This window comes from Nicotiana attenuata, unplaced genomic scaffold (genome assembly GCF_001879085.1).
Source record: "Nicotiana attenuata strain UT unplaced genomic scaffold, NIATTr2, whole genome shotgun sequence".
Lineage (NCBI taxonomy): Eukaryota > Viridiplantae > Streptophyta > Magnoliopsida > Solanales > Solanaceae > Nicotiana > Nicotiana attenuata.
In genome coordinates, this window is record NW_017670841.1 from 146,010 (window position 1) to 168,062 (window position 22,053).

Sequence of the window (22,053 nt, forward strand, 5' to 3'; positions counted from 1 at the left end):
CTCCCTCCCTACTGCCCTCGAAATCACCAAGAGGTTTTGTGATTCAGAAGAAGTGAATGAAGTCAGGGCTGTGCAGAAGAGTGAAATGAGGCCTGAGCACAAGGTTGTGTTTGAATTTGTAAACAAGTGCTTATTGCCTAGACAGGAGAGAAGTCACACTGCCAACTACATGGATCTGGTCCTTATGGAGTGCTTCAAGAGAGGAAAGCAAATTAATTGGCCTGCTTTCATTGTCAAGCTGCTAGAAAGGGTCATAAATGGCTTCAAGGCTCATGCTACTCTTTATGGCTTTATTCTAACCACAGTTCTGGACAGGCTGAATGTGCCTCTGAAGAAATGGGAAATGGCCTCAAGCAAGGAACACTTTGGCCATCAATACTCTGCTTGCTTGTGACTATCCAGTCTATGCCATCCCACATGAACCTGGTTCATCCCAGAAGGCACCCATCAACAGCAAAGTTAGAAGTCTGGTTCAGGAATGTGCAACCAAGGATGCTGAAATAGCTAGGCTCAAGGCACGTGTGGTTGAAGTGGAAGCTGAGAGGGATGGTCTCAGATCTGAGCTTGCCAAAGAAAAGGAGAAGAATGATGGAATTCTTTAGAACATGTTGAATCTTCTCCAAACCCAATCCCAACCCTCTAGTTCCTCCAAGCCTTAGGACTTCTAGGTCCTATCTCCTGAACTTGTTCAGTACCCCCAGTGACCCAGATTAGGGATTTTTCTATCTTTCTACTTTGTGCTCATGGTTGGAATGTTTTTCTTTCTTTTTGTGGATTGTAGGTGACAACATATCTCTATAAATGACAACTGCTGTTTTCTCTTGTTCAATGATTAATCTGTTCTTGATAGTTTAAATATGTTTGTTTGAATACTGATGATTGCACCATGATTGCACTTGCAGTTGCCCCAGTAGCCATGAGTATTTATTAAAATCTGGGATTCACATTGTGTATGCAACGTTTCGATGATGCCAAAAGGGGGAAGAGATATTGTGCTTTACACATTCTGAAATAAGTGATGTTTATAACCTAATTAACCTGGTCCTTGATGATAAGTGAATTTTCTAAGTTTAGTGTTGATGGTTAAGCTGAGTTCTTACAGGTTCCAAATCAGTAAAAAGTACAGAGTTTGTCATCATCAAAAAGGGGGAATTTGTTGGCCCAAGAACAGGTGAAGTTTTGAAGAATGACAAATGAACTCAGTCATGGACCAGGTCCATCTTGTGAAGCACAGTCATGATCAACCTATACATGTGAGAGGCACGTGAAGGAGATAAGTCCTACTGATAAAGCAGCAATATCTCCTGATATGATCGAAAAGGTTGCATATTAGATAAGGAGAGAAAAGTCTCCTTATATGAAGAGAACACAATCCAGGATAAAGATAGTGTTAGAGTTTGATATCATCGTGAACTCTTCTGCAATAGAAGAGCAGCAATTGAGTCCCAATCAAACTCTGATTACTAACCTATTAAATAACAGTGATTGTTCTCTTTTACAGGATCNAACGAGCATAGAGACATACCTAAAGTGGTGAAAAGATGAGGATAACGACTGCGCATATCCTGCTCGGTCTCTCAAGTCGCCTCCTCGGCCGGGTGACCCCTCCACTGGATCTTTACTGAAGCAATATTCTTTGGTTTGAGCTTCCTGACCCGCCCGTCCAAAATGGCTACTGGCTCCTCAACATAAGACACATCCTTTTCCAACTAGACTGAGTTGAAATCCAATACATGAGTCGGATCACCGTGATACTTCCGGAGCATGGAAATATGGAATACCGGATGAACTCCTGCTAGGCTGGGAGGCAAGGCAAACTTATAAGTAACCTCCCCAGCATGCCGCAATACCTCAAAAGGACCAATGAACCTCGGGCTTAGCTTGCCCTTCTTCCCGAATCTCATGACGCCCTTCATAGGTGATACCCGAAGCAAGACCCGCTCTCCAACCATAAATGCCAAATCGCAAGCCTTCTAGTCTGCATAACTCTTCTGCCTGAACTGGGCTGTGCAAAGTCTCTCCTGAATCTCCTTCATCTTATCCAAGGCATCCTGGACCAAATCTGTACCCAACAATCGGGCCTCGCCCAACCATCCCACCGGGGACTGGGTACCTCGTACCCTTTTTCACCTTGCTTCTGTTACTTGCTGGAACTTATGTCTACCTTCCGATTCTCTTTTTCTTTTTTTATCATAAAAGTGGATAGACATTTTTGCCTTAGGGATCCTTATCAAGAAGCTTACACATCTTAGTATACACATGATTTGCTGAATACCTCATATTCATCCATCATAAGCATGATGCAAAAATTGAGTTCCTCTTACTCAACTTTTCCACAGCTATATCTCTTACCAACCGTCTTTCTAGATGTAGGTATCGTCGTACAATAAGTAAGATAGAGTTTAGAAAATTCAGCTCTTACAACTAAGCTCTACCACACGATCTAGAGTAGGAAGAAAGAGTGACAATCCTAAATGCCCCGTAGCCTCTTGCTTATAAGTTTGGTGCACGACACACCCATAAACAAGACTCTACTAGACACGGCTTGTAGATTCCCTAAGACAGAACTGCTCTGATACCACTTTTGTCACGAACCAAACCAATGGGTCGCGATGGGCACCCGGTACCTTACTCAACCGACCAACATAACGTATCTTTTCATGTCATACTATCATATATAGATAACTGAGTCGGAAGGCTTTCGTGAGATAAGTAGAATACAACATGTGATATCAACTTATACATAAGACATACGGGCCTATAAGGCCAAAATAACCACTCGTACACTGAACATAGGCCGACAAGGTCATACAATCTTTTACGTATACGACATCTGTCCACAAGCCTCTAAGAATACATAATTTTCATAAAGGTCAGGACACAACCCGCCATACCAAACAATACACGTCTAAATCATACTAACCAAAGAAGCAACTCTGAAGTAAATGGAGCGCACCAACATCTTCCGCTGAGCTGATAGCCTACTTGGAGGGCTCTCGACCTATCTATCGGGACCTGCGGGCATGAAACACAGTGTCCCCAGGCAAAAGGAACGTCAGTACAAATAATGTACCGAGTATGTAAGGAATGAAAATCAGTAAATAATAGACATGAGAGAAACATGGAGTAAAAGACTCGACATATAAGTCTGAACAACTTTATGAATCTTTTAATATTTAAAATGTCATGCATATGCGTATATAAGTCATACCATGCATGGGCATATGCGTTCATAACATAATCAAGCCTCTGAGTGCATCCTATCATATCATCTCGGCCACTTTGGGCAAATCATCAACGTATACCAGTTGATCAGGTGGTGGTGCGTATATAACGCCATAACCTTTCCCATATCCCATATATATATATATATATATATAACACCATCTGGTCATGGGTCAGTGTGCATGTATAAATTCATGAAATGCATATGAAATACGTTAATAGAATCTCTCGGTACATCATAAGCCCATTATGCCTCTGATTAATATCATGAAATAAACTTTATCAACTTACGTATTTTTGAGACCCATGATCAGATGATAGAATAATATGACACATGGGGAATCCAGAACATAAGCATCTCTAGTATTTCTATGAATTGAGTCATTTATGGAAATTGCGCATTTGCTTGTTTTGCTTGTGTCGTATAGATCATGCCAAAAGAAATAAGGGATAGCCTTAACATACCTGGAGTTGGGAAAAATCCATTTGATGTTCTTGGAAAAGGTTGCACCGTACTCCTTCAGAACCCCAAAATTTCACGTTGCTACCGTGCTAAGAATTCTCGTTGGTTGAAGAAATCACGTTGTAGTGTCTTTGTAGGAACTTGAATTGTAAAAATTGCTACAATTCTGTTATGAAGTGTTGTATTCAATATATGAAACGTTATGATATGAAGTCTCTTTATTCAAAGTGTACTTAGCACATTACTTTACAAGTCTTGTATTCAAATTATGAGAATGAAGTGTCTCTTAATTAGTATTTTAGGTTGCCACCTAATGCAAATGACTAAGAGTCATTTGCTTAAGGTGTGGCTTGCTTCCACGTGGGGGTGGGGGTGGGGGGAATTTTAGTCTTTATCCAAATTTATTAGTTAATTAGGTAATGTCCCATTACCCGATAATTAACCAATTACCCGCATAATTAAGAATTATATCAAATTACATAACATTCTACTTATTTTTAATATACTTTATACATCATACTATCATGGTCATATGGTACCTTGTATGGTACTAGCCCATAAATACCGGGTATTATAGCTTGGACCGCATTTTATCCCAAGATGACAATCTTCGACGAAATTTATTTTCTTCGATTTACTTACCCTCTCACCTTCATGAGTTTACTCATCACTTGTTTGTAATAGCATAATACTTATAATCCCAAAATAATCTCATTCCCGAACTTTCGTTGATTAACTTACGACGAAACTTTAACGTACAACAAATGCGGGATGTAACATCTCATTTCTGAGCTTTCATCAATTTTCTTATGGCGTACTTTCGCGTACGAAAACATGGGGTGTAACAAAAAGATTATCCATTTGCAGAGAATAGCAAATCAGATGACAAATGCATTTACAGATCTGAAAAGGATAACAAAATCACATATCCCTGCAGAGAATGTTCCAATCCGTATTGATGTTCCTGTTGGACCATCTTCTAGTGTCATAGCTAATGAGTCAAAAGCATGCCTAAAACGTGGCAGACCATTGGGTTCTAAGGATTGAAATCCTAGAAAAAGGAAAACAAATGATAAAGATGACACTACGAAAGAGTCTCATGAAGAAATCCACGATTTAACCAATCCTGAGATTCATGAGGAAATCAGTGAGCCTGAGACTCAAGAAAATAAGGAACTATCAATAAATTCAATCGATATTGAGACAGATTTGAATCGATTGGATATAGTGGTAGATTATGTATTTGCATATAATGTTGTATCTAGTATTATGCAAGATAGTGAGGATCTTGAACCTCAATCTGTTGGAGAATGTCGACAAAGACGTGATTGGCCAAAATGGCAATATGCAATCCAATCAGAGTTGAATTCACTTGCAAAACATGAAGTTTTTGGGTCTGTAGTCCAAACACCTAATGGTGTTAAGCCTGTTGGCTATAAATGGGTCTTTGTACGCAAGAGGAATGAGAAAAATGAGGTACAAAGATATAAGACACGTCTTGTTGCACAAGGATTTTCACAAAGGCCTGGTGTCGATTATGAAGAGACATATTCACCCGTTATGGATGTTATAACGTTCCATTATCTCATTAGTTTTGCTATCCATGAAAAGCTTGACATACATTTAATGGATGTGGTTACCGCTTACCTTTATGGCTCACTTGATAATGAGATATACATGAAAAATCCCGAGGGATTTAAAATGCCTAATGCAAATAATTCAAAAGTCACGGGCAATATTTTCAATCAAATTGCAAAGATCCTTGTATGGTCTAAAGAAACCCGGACAAATGTGGTATAATCGTCTTAGTGAGTATTTATTAAAGGAAGATTATATACATGATGTCATTTGCCCATGTATTGTTATAAAGAAAACAACTTCGGAATTTGTTGTACTTGCCGTATATGTTGATGATATAAACCTTATTGAAACTCCAATAGAACTCCAAAATGCAATTGATTATTTAAAGAAGCAATTCGAGATGAAAGACCTCGGAAAGACAAATTATGTCTCGGTTTGCAAATTGAACATTTGGCGAATGGAATTTTCGTTCATCAATCTACCTACATAGAAAAGGTATTGAAATAGTTTTACATGGATGGAGCACATCCATTAAGTACTCTGATGGTTGTTCGATCACTTGATGTGAATAAGGATTCATTCCGACCTCAAGAAAAGAATGAAGAACTACTTAGTCCCGAAGTACCATATGCACTAATGTATTTTGATAACACTACAAGGCCCGACATAACTTTTTCAATTAATGTCTTAGCAAGGTATAGCCCTGCTCCTACAAGGAGATATTGGAATGGAATCAAACACATATTGCGGTATCTAAAAGGGACTACCAATATGGGCTTTTATGGAAATAATTGCAATCCCGATCTTGTTGTTTATGCTGATGTTGGGTATTTATCTGACCCACACAAGGCTCGATCTCAAACGGGCTATGTGTTTACATCTGAAGGCCCTTCCATATCTTGGCGATCGACTAAGAAATCAATCGTGGCTACATCATCTAAGCATGCTAAGATAATTGCTATTCATGAAGCAAGTCGAGAATGTGTGTGGTTGAGGTCTATAATACACCTTATTCGAGACAAATGTGATTTGAAGTGTGACAAACTACCCACGATTTTGTATGAAGACAATGTAGCATACATATCCCAATTGAAGGGAGGATTCATAAAAGGAGATAGGACAAAGCACATTTCACCAAAGTTATTTTTCACACATGATCTTCAAAAGAATGGTGATATCAATGTGCAACAAATTCGTTCAAGTGATAATATGGCTGATTTATTCACCAAATCTCTACCAATGTCAACCTTCAAGAAGCTAGTGTACAAGATCGAGATGCGAAGGCTCAAGGATGTGAATTGATGCTCTCATCAGGGGGAGTTAATACGCGTTGTACTCTTTTTTCCTTACAAGGTTTTGTCCCATTGTGTTTTCTTTGCAAGGTTTTTAACGAGGCAACCAAAAGGGCGTATTATTAAACATGTGTACTCTTTTTCTTTCACTAGAATTTTTTTCCACTGGGTTTTTCCTAGTAAGGTTTTAACGAGTCACATTATCTACTAATGGACATTCAAGGGGGAGTGTTATAAATAATATTAAGAGTGAATGTCCATGTATTATGAAGTTACTTGGGAGCAAGTTAATTAGTCATAAACTAGTCTAGTTATTTGGTCATCAAGATTGGTTACTTGGCCACCAAGACTAGTTACTTGGTCACCAAGCAACTCTACTATAAATAGGAGACTTCTCTACTCATTCGTAGATTATCATCAAGAAAAAATCTAGTATTATCTCTCCCTAAATTTCTTGTGTTACTTTATTTCATATTATTCCATAACACTAAGTTACTTATTTCAAGAAAAATGAGTTGTTTTCTCTACCATTAATTTTTTTTACTTCTTTTGCTTTTGTTATTAGTTCCAGTTCAATTTATTGGACAAGGTGGTTGTTAAGGGGATTGTAGTATTTTAAACGTGTCTATGATAAATTGCAATAAGAGATTTTTCTATCTAGCAACATTGCTAAATAAGTAATGATATATGCTTTCTGGAATAATAAGAGTGAAATTTAAAAAAAAAAAATTATTGTCTACTTAACTTTTTAAAGTGCAAATATTTTGGGTCAATTACTTTTGACTAAAGTGATAGATAAAACGTATAATCAGAGTACATATATCTTTCTTGCAGAACGGCTCAAGAACTTTGGAGGTCTAAACCCAAACTTTATTAGGAGGCCTTAAACTTTAAAAAGAAATTTATATTAATTTGTTTCATGATTTATAGTTGACATATGTGTATTCTGATAAATAACTAAAAAAAATCGTAATGCACTACTATGAGGTAAAAATATGAGAAAATAAGAAATATCAAATCTTGTCACGACCCGGATTTCCCACCATCGGGATCGTGATAGCGCCTACTTGTGGTAGCTAGGCAAGCCAACTTATTTACCTTTTCATCACTAAACAATTATTTTAACAATTTATAGCATCAATATAGAACATGAAATTTACTAAGAATAATAGCGGAAGTCTGATTTATAAATCTGAATCAAAACGCGGAACAGTTAATAATAGCCTCTACCCAAGATTTGGTGTCACATCACTCACGAACCACTAAGAATATACTAAATACAAAGGTCTGAAAGAAACATAGAAGCTGTCTGTCTCGAGACAAGGAGGCAACAGTCTAAAAGAGAACATAAAGAAGAGACGCCGGGCCTGCGGACGCCTGCAAGGCTACCTCGGTCTCGTGATAATGAAAGCCTGCTCCCGTACTAATGTTGTTGCTGCTCCTCAGAACCTGGACCTGTGCAAAAATGCACAGAAGCGTAGCATCAGCACAACCGACCCCATGTGCTGGTAAGTGTCTAGCCTAACCCCGGCGAAGTAGTGACGAGGCTAGACCGGACACCACATAAACCTGTGCAGTTATAAATATACAACGGAAACAAAATACCAAACAACTAGCAATATGGGAGGGGGAAACATGCTGTGGGGAGATAACAATAGTAACAGTAATTCCGAGTAACAAACTAAAGCAGCTTAGATTCACAATGAACAAGGAAAACAATACTCAATATAAACACATGGTATCAATAACTGTTACGGCGTGCAACCCGGTCCACAATTTACCATTGTTGCGGCGTGCAACCCGATCCACAAATACCACTGTTGCGGCGTGCAACCCGATCCACAAATACCACTGTTGCGGCGTGCAACCCGACCCATATCATTTATCATGTATCATTGTTGCGGCACGCAACCCGATCCTCACATATTATTGTTGCGGCGTGCAACCCGATCCTCAATATCTTTGTTGCGGCGCGCAACCCGATCCACATCATTTAATAGTCTGACTCCCCAAACAACAGTCACGATTAAGAGGCATAAAAAAAAGCAAATATTTGACAAAAATCCCGGCAAGGGAAAGAAACCAACAAGTTCAACCAAACGTCCCGGCAAGGGAATAATCAACAACGCTTTCTCTTTCTTACTTTTCTTATCTTATAATCCACTCTACCATCTTGAGCCAACGCTCCACAGATTCAAGTCATTTCATATACTTTAAATATTCGTATCACAATTCGAGCCAATGCTCCTAGGATCAAATGATCATATCACCGTTCACATGTTATTCACAACATATAGAAATCCTCCAATAAACACGGAGGTCACAACCAAGCCGTGATAATCACATTATAAGGACTCACGGTCATGCTAGACACCAATGTATAGATACTCGTCACCATGCCTATACATCGTACTCGATCACATAGCAATTAGCAACAAGACTCAACTCCTATTCCCTCAAGCTAGGGTTAAACCAAACACTTATCTCAAAGCCTTGAAATCCACTTAATCCTCAACTATCGTTTTACCTCGCGGTTCCACCTCCAATTCGCTCGAATCTAATCACAAATTGTTCAATTACTTTAATAAACACTATATGAATCAATTTGAATGCATAAAAATAATTTTCCCAAGTTTTTACCAAAAATTCAAAAAATACCCCCGGGCCCACGTAGTCAAAACCCGAGGTTCGAACCAAAAGCCGGTTACCCATTCCCCCACAAGTTCATATCTATGTTTTGTTTTGAAATCGGACCTCAAATGGAGGTCCAAATCCCCAATTTTAAGAAAACCTAAGTTCTACCCAAAATCCCCATTTTCACCCATGGAAATCCTTGATTTTAAGATGAAAACATGTCTAATAATGGTAAAGATTGAAGAAGTTAAGTAAAAATTGAATTACAAATGATTTGGAGAAGATAGGTTTCTTGGAAAATCGCCTATGGAGTTTAGGTTTTGAAAGAATGAAGAAAAGAGGGTTAAAATTCGTCTAAGTATGAAAAATTGCAGGTCTCAGATGTGGGAAATGCGAACATGGGTTCGCAATTGCGAACCCAGCAGGCTTGGGAATTGCGAAAATGGTTTGGGAATTGCGAACATGGGAATTGCGAAGAAAGTTTGGGAAATGCGAACAGGCTTGGGAATTGCGAAAAATGTTTGGGAAATCCGAACCTGGGAATTGCGAAGAAAGTTTGGGAAATGCGAACAATCCTGGTAATTGCGAAAAATGTTTGGGAAATGCGAAACCTGCAGACCTGCAATTCCTTAAGTCCAAAATTTCACCCCGTGGCCTATCCAAAACTCACCCGAGGCCTCGGGGCTCCAAACCAAACATGTACACAACCTCAAAAACATCCTACGGACTTATCCGTGCGATCAAATCGCCAAAATAACATCAAATCATTGAATCAAGCCCCAAATTCATCATTTTTCATTATAACTTCATAAACTTCAAACTTTAGATATTTGGGTCCGAAATACGTCAAATGACGTCCGATTTTGACCAAATTTTACGAAAGCGCTTAACACATATTTAAGACTTGTACCGGGTGTCGGAACCATAATACGAGCCCGATACCACAGTCTTTTAATCAATTTTCATTTCCTTTTTCCTTAATAATTTCAGAGAAACAATTTCACAGAAAAATTCTTTCCTCGGGCTCTAGACATCGGAATTCGACTCCGGGCACATGCCCGAGTCCCATATTTTTCTACGGACCTTCCGGGACCGTCCAATCTCGGGTCCGGGTCCGTTTACCCAAAATGTTGACCAAAGTCAACTTTAATCATATTAATATCAAAATTCATCATTTTTCACACATAATTCATATTTAAGCCTTCCGGCTACACGCCCGGATTGCGCACGCAAATCGAGGCAAGTAACAATGAGGTTTTCAAGACCTCAGAAGCACGGAGTGGATGAGGAAATAGGTGATGACCCTTTGGGTCGTCACAAATCTAAAGAAAAAATATAGAAAGTTAGAACAATAGGACTTGAATCTAGAAGTTTATAACTTGACATCAGAATAGAATTCTATTGTTTCACTTTGTTTGGTGTAACGCTTAAGAAAATGAGAAAGAAGAAAAAAAAATTATATTTTTCCTTCCTTGGATGTTTTGGAGAATAGACAACTTAGCAATTAGAGAAAGAAAAGAGAATATAAAATATAAATATTATTATGAGAAAAAAAAGAATATTAATATTAGAATGTGAATTAACTATTAGTCACCATAGATCACATTGGTAAAATAGTCAAATTTTTTCTTTGAAGATCTTATACTTTTTTATTTTTATCATAAATATTTAATTTTTTAGAGGACACTACCACATAATTAATATATTAAAATTTTAAAATGGGGCACTAAAAATTTGGGGCCCTAAGGTCATTGCTTTATTTGCTTGGGCTGGCACTCAGTTTATCATATATGTTTCATTTAATTAACACTAAACTAATTGAAGTGATCATAAAGGTAAATTTGACAAATATTTGAATTTTTTATATGGTTGCTCCCTTTTTAAAAACTATTCTCATAAATGATAGCAATCTTTGTTTATTTTGAAACTGGCACATTTATTTAATTTTTAGCACTTTCACGTTGGTAACTCACAACTAAGGAGTCTCTCTACATCAATACACTTTTATTACATTTTCTTTTCCCTCTCTCTTCCATAATTTTTTTCTTCTCTTCCATAAATAACACTTACCTAAATATATCAAAGATACTGAAAAATAATATCTAAAAAATAATCCCCTCTTTAAAGAGGCTGCACAATGGAAATTCTAGTTTTTTTTCTTCTTTAAGTTTTTTAAGCTTTCTAATTGTTTGGACATTTAGATCTATAAGCATGTATGAAATAATGTAACTTAAATTCAGTAAATATTTATAAAACGTACATTGTATAACCATATATTTTAAATTAATAATTTTATATTTTATTACGTTTGAATATAATAGTTACAGATTCATCGTATTTTTCTAGAATAAATTTAAAGATTTATGTTATTTTTTTAACATAATTTTTCATAATAAATTTAAAAATTCTTTATGCCATGATTTGCTCTTCCTTTTCACTATTTTCTCTCCCTGCCACAAAATTCAATCACCAAATAAAATAAAAGGCTTTCAACGCGAAGCGTTCATGAGTCATTTTTATACTTTATATATAATAGAATATTATATAATATTTAAACAACTACAATGTGATCTAAATATATAATATTTATATAATAAATATATGGTATAATTTATATTATAAAATTTAATATTCCAAATATACGTCGTATATATTTATCATATTGAGAAAAAGAATTATATACTATGTATATCCAAATAAATAATATTTTATACTAACAATATTTAATTTATACTTCATAATATACTTATTAAATAAATAAATATTAAAATCATATAATATGTATAATAGGTAAATATTATAAAGATCATTTATTCATCAAAGTATACACTATTATACAAGCATTCACATTTTTTTTTTAACCGTGGTTCCCGGGCATCGCTTTGCGAACCCGACTAGCTGTACCCACCGGGACCCGCTGTTTCAATGCGTGCACCACGGTTAGTTCCACGGGGCCCTGGAGACGCGGACGGTTTGTCATGCCTCCAGTGGCCCTGCGGGGGATCGAACTGGCGACCTGAAGGACTTTGTCCTCAGGCCTTTACCAGTTGAGTTACCCTCAGGGTTTACAAGCATTCACATTTATACCACCAAATAAAACATTACCATAATTGAAATAGAGAGAAAGTATCAATAAAATCATAATTAATGACGATTCTATTATTAGATGGGAAACTGAAACCCTTTGGTTTTATATTTCAGGAAATGAACACTTTAGATGCGTGATTGTAGCTAAGGGTGCGTTGTATGTAAAATACCTATTGCTGCTACGTTTGTGAAATCTTTTCTTAAATTTTATCTATTATGTTTTTTGCACCAAGAAATGAAGGTTGTCTCTTTCGCAATTAAACCTTAATTTAGGTCCACCATGTATATATTTCCCATGCAAATCCAAAACCACCAATCATTTTCATTAACAAAGCACAGCCATCATTCATAGAAAGTTTTCCATCCAATAAATAATTTCTCATTTCTTTATCCAATTCCTAGTCATTCATTACTCATCTTGCCTAATCAACTCCTATATATCTACTACTATATGAAAATAACGTTAAAGACCAATTCAATATCCACGTCTGCTAGAATTCTCAGAAGCCAATAACCAAACACCACTTATACAGACATCCCTTTTCTTAGACGTGGACTCTTCACAATCACCACCAAAACCTAACCCCCACCTCCAACATGAGTCTTTACTCAAAATGGTCCCTTAAGTTTACGGACATGTCTATCTTTATTCTTATTATTTATCTTGAGCACATATGATCTTTTATATTTATAACAATGAGTATTTTTAGTCCAACTAATGAAACGGTTCATTTAAAACTAACAAAAATCTCGTGTCTTCTACGTGACCAAGCTAAATGACTATTATGATCGATTATATTCTACTTAGCCAATTTCGTTTTATCTTCTAGTCACAGTTCATTTTCCTGTAACACAAAATTTATAATTTTTTGCAATAATTCTTTTATTTAGAGTTATATTTTTGTTCTGATTAGTGTTGAAACTGAAGGAAAAACTAAAATTGGAGAATATCTCTTTCATGGTCGCTCTTTTTTGTGGAAAACATGTGACAATTTTGTTAATTTTTAGGCTTGATCTAATATTCAGTTAGGTGGACCAAAAGTGTTCAAATTTTTACAAACTTAAAAGAACAGGTGCTCGAGATAATATACTGTAGCTTAATAAAGACTGAAATAGACAACGCTCAAAGTTAAGGGACTATTTGAGTTAAAGCTCCCACTAAGATTCCAACTAGAATAACCCCACTTTGTCAAACTCCCACTTTTGAGGAATCATCTTTTAAATTATTCTTCTTGTAATTTCTCTAATGGCCTTAACAGCTCGACCGGTTTTGTGTGAGCTCAAACCACAGACTCAAAAAGCTGAACCGGCAGTTTTCACGCCGGTTCAGAAGCTGAGAGTATCAGAACCAGGGCAGCTGGAGAATGGGAAAATAATGTTGCAACCGAGGTTGACTACTTTAAGGTCATTCGGGTCGGATCCTGTCGGAGTAATCAAGACCAAGAACGGGTTTCATGGAGAAGATGACGAGGTTTCACCCTTTTTCGCAACGTTGTCGGAGTATATTGAGAGTTCCAAAAAGAGTCAGGATTTTGAGATTATCTCTGGTCGACTTGCCATGGTAATTAACTTCTCACTTTTTTCTGGTTATGATTGGTTCTTATATTCAGTTTCAAAGCATATGGTTCAAACTGATCATGATTTAAATTTCAACTGGACTTTAAAATCTAGGTGTATTTTCTTCATTTAGAAAATCTAAGATCTGTATCAATAACGCAAAATTAGAAAAAGTAATTATGAGTGAAAATCTAATTTGCTAATATATATTTGTAAAATATTTTTGGCTAGCCGACCAAATAACATATGGAGTAACATTTTTCAATAGGAATAACTTCGTCGAGTCAACATAAATCACTTTTTCTTTTTCGCTGGGTGCTCACTTCGTTAGATCAATAAACTATTTTGAGGGGTGAAAAAAAAAACCATTTTGAGGAAACTTGACTCGCATGGGAACAAAAGTTTCTTTTATTAAATCTAAACAAATTGATTTATTTTTAACAATCATTTCTAAATGATCACAGGTGTCTAATTCAAGTCTAAATTATGAAAGTCATCCTGAACAGAACCATTGAATACAGGCTTATTACATCATCAATATAACTAAGAGTTCGCGTTCTGTACATGGTAACGTAAATAAATTTTATACTAAAGATTAAGTTGATCAACAATAATTTCTACATTTCTACCAAGTCTGATATGGGAATTTGAAAAAGAGAGCAATAACTAGTAATAATTGATTTTTTTTTTTTTTTGGATTTTTCACTCGGTATCCGGTATTCGCATTGGAATTCGACTAAATCTGGATTCGCGCAAGAAGTCCCACAATGGGAATAAAGCTCTTTCTAACAAATGCTGCATTAATAGTGAAAAAATTATTTACACTTTGTAAGTATATATATACTTTTATAATGAGTTATCCACCATATAAAGCTCAAGCTTTTGTCCAGATTGTGTTTGCAGCAACAGTGTCAATGGAAGTAGTGACAGGAAATTCTGTATTCAGAAAGACGGATTTTCAAGGAATAGCTGAAGCTGCTGGAGTTTCTATTGGTGCTGTAGCTTGTGCTGCCTTTTTTGCTTGGTTTTCAAGTTCTCGCAGCAAAGTTGGCCGAATCTTCACAGTTGGTTGCAACACATTCATCGATTCCCTTATCGATCAAATCGTCGATGGCTTGTTCTATGACAGCGAGCTCAGTGATTGGACTGACGATATCTAGGTCTCAAATATTGAAAATAAAACACCATGAATTGATGAGAACATAATTAAAGAAAGACAAGAATAAATATTGACACAGAAAGTGTTATAGCTTATGTATATATATAGCTTATTTTATGGAAGGTTTGAATCGTACTGTGATAACCCAAAAGATCATCTTATTTTTTAGAACTCGATTCCGTATTTCGAGGCCTTCAAAACCTCATTTTATCCCTTTTCGATTTTCGTGTGCAGTCCGGGCGTGTTTCCGGAAAGCTTTTATGTGGAAGGTTGAGAAAAATAATAATTTTTGCCTTTAAAAGTTGATTTAGTTGACTTCGATCAACGTTTTGAGTAAACGGACCCGGACTCTTTTGACAGTCCCGGTGGTCCTTATTGAAATATGGGGCCTGGGCATACGCTCGGAATCGGACGAAGGTCCCTTGCCCGAGTAATGAATTTTTGTTAAAAATTGTAAGTCTGAAAATCTAATGGTTTAAAGAATTTGATTAATGTTTGATCTCGTTGGTATCGGACCCGTATTTTGGTTCCGAAGCCCGGTACGGGTTTAATGTAATATTTAAGTCACGTCTGTGAAATTTGGTGAAAACAGAGTTGATTTGACGTGATTCGGGCATCCAGTTGAGAAAAGAGGAATTTCAAGTGTTCTTTAGAATTTCATGTGATTTGGTGCTAAATTCGTAATTCTAGGTGTTATTTTGGCGAATTGATCTCACAAGCAAGTTCGTATGATGTTTTAAGACTTGTGTGCATGTTTGGTTTGGAGCCTCAGGGCTCGGGTGAGTTTCGGATAGGCTACGGGGTGTTTTGAACTTAGAAAATTTTGCTGATATAACTGAACTTATTGCAGGCCTCTGATCTCGCATTTGCGAGATCAGGCATTACAATTGCGAACCCTGCAGGTTCCGCATTTGCGAGGCTCTCATCACAAATGCGAAGAGTAGCTGGGCCAAGCAGACCTCGCAATTGCGAGGAATTCTTCGCATTTGCGAAGTGAGGTTGGGAAGGCAGTGATTTTTGATAGAATTGGGGATTTTGGGTAAAAGCTAAGGATTTCGAAATTTGGAGATTTAGACCTAAAATTGAGGTCGAATTTCAAAATCAATTGTATATCTGGGCTCGGGGGTGAATGGGTAATCGGGTTTTGGTCCGAATTTTGGGTTTGGACCAAGCGGGCCTGGTGTTGACTTTTGTTGGCTTTTTCAAAAATGGCCTAAATTGAATTCCTTGCAATCGTGGGTACTTCCTAAGGCTTAAATTGAATTGTTTGGTTGGTAATTTGCTAGATTCTATTGGTTCGGAGGCTTGTGTGAAAGAAAAAGCGGTGATTGAGCTTTGAGTTTGGCCGTGGGAGCGAGGTAAGTTTCGTGGTTAACCTTAGCTTGAGGGATTAGATGTTATTTGCTTATTTGTTACGTGTTTGGATGTTGAGTACAACGCATATGTGAGGTGACGAGTAGCTATACGTTATTGTTATACGTTGTTGTCGAGTCATAACATGTGAGTGAGTCTAATTCCTGTAAATATTGTATTTTTGATCATATTTTTCATGTTTAGACTATTCGATGTGTTGAGCAATTTCTTATCATGTTCCAGTGAATTTGGTATTGGTTGAGCAATTACTCAAGTTGAGATTGGTATTATGGAACTAAGTGTTGAAGTAAGACTTGTTGTTGTCATTTCCATCTCCCTATTATTGTTGTCTCTTGTTTTGGTGAGGTTGAGTGATAAAGCACGGAGGGTGATGTCGTGCACGTCTCTATTATTTATATGGCGAGGTTGAGTGATAAAGCATGAAGGGTGATGCCGTGCACGTCTCTATTATTTATATGGTGAGGTTGAGTGATAAAGCACAAAGGGTGATGTCGTGTATGTTTCTATTATTGATTATCTGGTAAGGTTGAGAGTAAAAGCACGAAGGGTGATGCCGTGCATTTTTCGTCTGTTGTGTTTACTTGTTATTACCGGTTCAAGGTGTACTAGCTGTTTAAATTCCTGCATTGGTGTGATTCTTTATTTTGTAACCCCCTTAGCATGCTTCCCCTCTCGTTAATTTCTGTTTAGCTTCTATTAGTTGTTATTCTGCTAGCATATTATTTAACTGCACAGGTTTATGTATGTGTATTGTTCTAGCCTAGTCACTACTTCACCGAGGTTAGGCTCGGCACTTACCAGTACATGTGGTCGGTTGTACTGATACTACACTCTGCACTTTCTGTGCAGATTACGATACTGGATCTTGTTGACCCGAGTTGAGTTGCTGCCTTCAATCCTACAGGAGACCCAAGGTAGATCTGTTGGTGTTCCCAGACCCTAGAGTCCCCTTCCAGTTATTCTAGTTTACTGTTTCTTTTAAATTCGAAAATAGTTGTACTTTCTTTTAGCCAGCATTTGTAGTGACTCTTAGAAGTTCGTGAATTGTGAAATCAGATTCTGGGTAGTTGTGTATTAGTACTTGGGTTACTATGAAATTCTGCACTTCTTTAATCTGGTTTGGTTTAATTGTTATTATTTACTGAATTGGTTAAGGATTAGCGTATTAAATCTTTAACTGTTGGCTTGCCTAGCATCTGAAAAGTCAGGCATCATCATGGTCCCGATGGTGGAAAATCCGGGTCGTGACAAGTTGGTATCAGAGCACTAGGTTGCCTAGGTCTCACAATTCACGAGCAAACTTAGTAGAGTCTGGAGGATCGGTGCAGAGACGTATGTACTTATCTTCCGGAGGCTATGGTGTTAGGAACAGTTTCACTTCTATCTTTCTCTGTCGTGCGGTTTTGTTCTCCCAATGCTAATTGAACCCTCTACTCTTGTTCTTTCGTAGATGGTGAGAACACGTACCGCTTCTTCAGCTGAGCAGCAGCTAGAGCCCCTAGTGGCAGCTTCTACGAGGGGCAGAGGACGAGGCCGAGGTCGTGCTAGAGGACGAGGCAGGGCTCAGCCCAGAGCTCGAGAAGCAGCACCAGCGACGGAGCCTCAAGTAGAGTTTGATGAGGAGGCTCCAGCCCAAACCATTCCAGCAGGGCCAACTCAGGTTCCAGAGGGGTTCATCGCTACCCCGGTACTTCAGGATGCTTTGGTCCGTCTAGTAGGACTTATGGAGAGTGTTGCTCAGGCCGACACATTTCCTGTAGCACCAACCGTCTCTCAGGCTGAGGGAGGAGTCCAGACTCCCGCTACTCACACTCCGGAGCAGATGGCTCCCCAGTTTCAGACTCCAACAGCTCAGCTAGTTAAGGTATTTCCGCCGGGTGTTGCAACACAAACTGACGATGGATCATCTATGTCTTCTGAGGATTTGTGGAGATCGGATAAGTTTACCAAGCTTTTCACCACTCACTATGGCGGTACATCTTCAGAGGATCCCCAGGACTACGAGGTATTACGGAACATGGGGATAGTAGAGACCAATGGGGTCGACTTTGCTGCCTTTTGTCTGTCAGGTTCCGCCAAGAAATACTGGAGGGATTTTTGTTTGGCCAGACTAGCTGGGTCGCCTGCTTTGACTTGGGACCAGTTCTCTCAGCTATTTCTGGAGAAGTTCCTTCCTGTTACACTGAGAGAGGACTATCGTAGGCAGTTCGAGCGTCTCCAGCAGGGCAGCATGTCCGTTACTCAGTACGAGACCCGCTTTATTGATTTGGCCCGTCATGCTCTTCTTATACTTCCTACCGAGAGAGAAAGAGAGAGGGTGAGGAGGTTTATTGAGGGACTTGCTCAGCCTATCAGATTGCAAATGGCTAAAAGAGACAGGGAGTGAGATTTCTTTCGAGAATGCAGTCAATATGGCCAAACGAGTTGAGATGGTATTAGCTTAGGGGAGTGGTCAGGAGTCTGAAAAGAGGCCTCGTCACTCCGGTGGATTCAGTGGGGCCTCATCTGGAGGTCGAGGTACTTTTGGCAGAGGCTATCCTCCCAGGCCATTTCATTCAGCACTTCAGGCTTCTCACGGTGCTTCAGGTGGTCAAGGCCCTCATATGCAGTATTCCTATCAGCTAGCCTATAGTGCACCACCAACTCCTATTTGTGCACCTCCGCTCCAGAGTTCTCAGGGTGGTTACTCAGGTCGCCAGGGTCAGTTTCAGGTTCATCAGCCACAACAATCGAGATTTTGTTATACTTGTGGCAATCCGAGGCATATTGCTAGGTATTGCCCTCGAGCATCGACATTTCTCAACATCAGGGTTCTCGTGCCATGGTCCCAGCACCGGGTGTTCCACCGCCCGCTCAGCCAGCTAGAGGTAGGGGTCAGACAGCTAGAGGTCGAGGTCGAGGTATTAGAGGTGGAGGCCAGCCAGACAGGGCCCGTCCTCGAGATGCAGTTCAGAGTGGTGGGGCCCAACCCCGATGCTATGCTTTTCCAGCCAGGCCTGAGGCTGAGTCATATGACGCGGTTATCACAAGTACGATTTTAGTTTGCAGTAGGGATGCCTCAGTATTATTTGATCTGGAATCTACTTATTCATATGTATCATCCTATTTTGCTTCATACTTGGTTGTGCCTCGTGATTCTTTGGGTACTCTCGTTTATGTGTCCACACCTATGGGGGATTTTATTGTTGTAGATCGTGTCTATCGTTCGTGTGTGGTCATTTTTGGGGGTCTTGAGACTAGCGTAGATCTCCTACTTCTCGATATGGCTGATTTCAATGTTATTTTGGGGATGGATTGGCTTTCACCTTATCATGCTATATTGGACTGTTATGCCAAGACAGTGACCTTAGCATTATCGGGGTTGCCTCGATTAGAGTGAACGGGGACTCTTGGTCATTCTACCAGCAGGGTTATCTCTTATATGAAGGCTTGGCGTATGGTCGAGAAGGGGTGTTTGGCTTATTTGGCTTATGTTCGCTATTCTAGTGCGGAGGTTCCTTCCATGGATTCTGTACCAGTTGTTCGGGAGTTCCCAGAGGTATTTCCTGCAGACCTGCCGGGGATGCCACCCGACAAGGATATCGACTTTTGTATTGATTTGGTTCCGGGAACTCAGCCCATTTCTATTCTGCCATACTGCATGGCTCCGCCAGAGTTGAAAGAGTTGAAGGAGTAGTTGCAAAATTTTCTTGATAAGGGATTTATTAGACCTAGTATCTCGCCTTGGGATGCGCAGTGTTGTTTATAAATAAGAAGGATGGATCGATGAGGATGTGCATAGATTATCGGCAGTTGAACAAAGTCACTATCAATAACAAATATCCATTGCCGAGGATTGATGACTTATTTGATCAGCTTCAGGGTGCCAAAGTGTTTTCAAAGATCGATTTGAGGTCTGGCTACCATCAGTTGAGGATTAGGGCATCTGATGTCCCTAAGACAGCTTTACGGACTCGGTATAGGCATTATGAGTTTCTAGTGATGTCATTTGGGCTGACAAATGCCCCCGCAACATTTATAAATTTGATAAATCGGGTGTTCTAGCCCTATCTGGATTCCTTCGTGATTGTTTTTATTGATGATATCTTGATCTATTCCCGCAGTCGAGAGGAGCATGAGCAGCATCTTCGTGTCGTTCTTTAGACTCTGAGTTTTGGTTGAGTTTAGTTGCTTTCTTAGGTCACGTTGTATCAACAGAGGGTATTCAGGTGGATCCCAAGAAGATTGAGGCCGTTCAGAATTGGCCTAGACCTACTTCAGCCACGGAGATTCGTAGTTTCTTGGGTTTGGCGGGTTATTACCGTCGGTTTGTGGAGGGGTTTTCATCTATAGCAGCCCCATTGACCAGGTTGACCCAGAAAGGTGCCCCATTCAGATGGTCAGACGAGTGCGAGGCAAGTTTTCAGAAGCTCAAGACAGCTTTGACCACGGCCGCAGTGTTAGTGTTGCCCACAGGTTCCGGGCCTTATACAATATATTGTGACGCATCTCGTATTGGACTTGGTGCGGTTTTGATGCAGAGTGGCAAGGTTATTGCATATTCTTCACGGCAGCTAAAGGTTCACGAGAAGAATTATCCAGTTCACGACTTGGAGCTGGAAGCCATTGTTCATGCGCTGAAGATTTGGAGACACTATCTAGATGGTGTGTTGTGTGAGGTGATCACGGATCATAAGAGTTTGTAGTACTTGTTTAAGAAAAAGAAGCTCAATTTGAGGTAGAGGGGGTGGTTGGAGCTATTGAAAGACTATGATATCACCATCTTGTATCATCCCGGGAAGGCCAATGTGGTGGCCGATGCTTTGAGTAGGAAGTCAGCTAGTATGGGCAGCCTTGCGTACATTCCAGTCGGTGAGAGACCGCTTGCATTAGATGTTAAGGCCTTAGCCGATCAGCTCGTGAGGTTGGATGTTTCTGAGCCAGTCACATTTTAGCTTGCACGGTCGCTCGGTCTTCCTTGTTTGACCGCATCAGTGAGCGGCAGTATGATGACCCTCATTTGCTTGTCCTTAGGGACACAGTGCGACACGGTGATGCCAAGCAGGTTACGGTTGGAGATGATGGAGTTTAAAGGATGCAGCGTCGTGTTTGTGTGCCTAATATGGATGGACTTCGTGAGTTGATTCTAGAGGAGGCCCACAGTTCTCGGTATTCTGTTCATCCGGGCGCCGCCAAGATATATCAGGACTTGCCACAACATTATTGGTGGAGGAGGATGAAGAAGGATATTGTTGCATATGTAGCTCAGTGTCTAAATTGTCAGCAAGTAAAGTACGAGCATCAGAGACCTGGGGGTTTGCTTCAGAAGATAGAGATCCCTAAGTGGAAGTGGGAGCGTATAATTATGGATTCCATCGTTGGACTCCCATGAACTCAGAGGAAGTTTGACGCAGTTTGGGTTATTGTGGATAGACTAACTAAGTCAGCGCATTTCATTCCGGTGACAGTTTCCTTTTCTTCGGAGCGATTGATAGAGATTTATATCCGTGAGATCGTTCGTCTTCATGGTGTGCCCGTATCTATCATTTCTGATCGAGGTACGCAGTTTACTTCGCATTTCCGAAGAGCAGTACAGCGTGAGTTGGTTACGCAGGTCGAGTTGAGCACAACATTTCACCCTCAGACGGACGGACAGTCCAAGCATACTATTCAGATCTTGGTGGATATTCTCCGCGCCTGCG

At 39.2% G+C, this 22,053-nt stretch overlaps 1 protein-coding gene across 1 annotated transcript; it reads left to right on the plus strand.

Annotated features, from left to right (window-relative positions):
• The first annotated feature begins 13,464 nt into the window (after positions 1-13,464).
• Positions 13,465-15,181, plus strand: LOC109243809 (stress enhanced protein 2, chloroplastic). Its single transcript, XM_019410804.1, has 2 exons — positions 13,465-13,843; positions 14,730-15,181. The coding sequence occupies exons 1-2, from the start codon at positions 13,529-13,531 to the stop codon at positions 14,997-14,999; spliced, it is 585 nt and encodes a 194-aa protein (XP_019266349.1). The 5' UTR covers positions 13,465-13,528; the 3' UTR covers positions 15,000-15,181.
• The last annotated feature ends 6,872 nt before the right edge of the window (positions 15,182-22,053 follow it).

Coding starts and splice junctions, on each gene's coding strand:
- LOC109243809 (XM_019410804.1), top strand. CDS start 13,529: ATGGCCTTAACAGCTCGACCGGTTTTGTGTGAGCTCAAACCACAGACT. Junction 13,844..14,729: donor TCTCTGGTCGACTTGCCATG/GTAATTAACTTC, acceptor GCTTTTGTCCAG/ATTGTGTTTGCAGCAACAGT.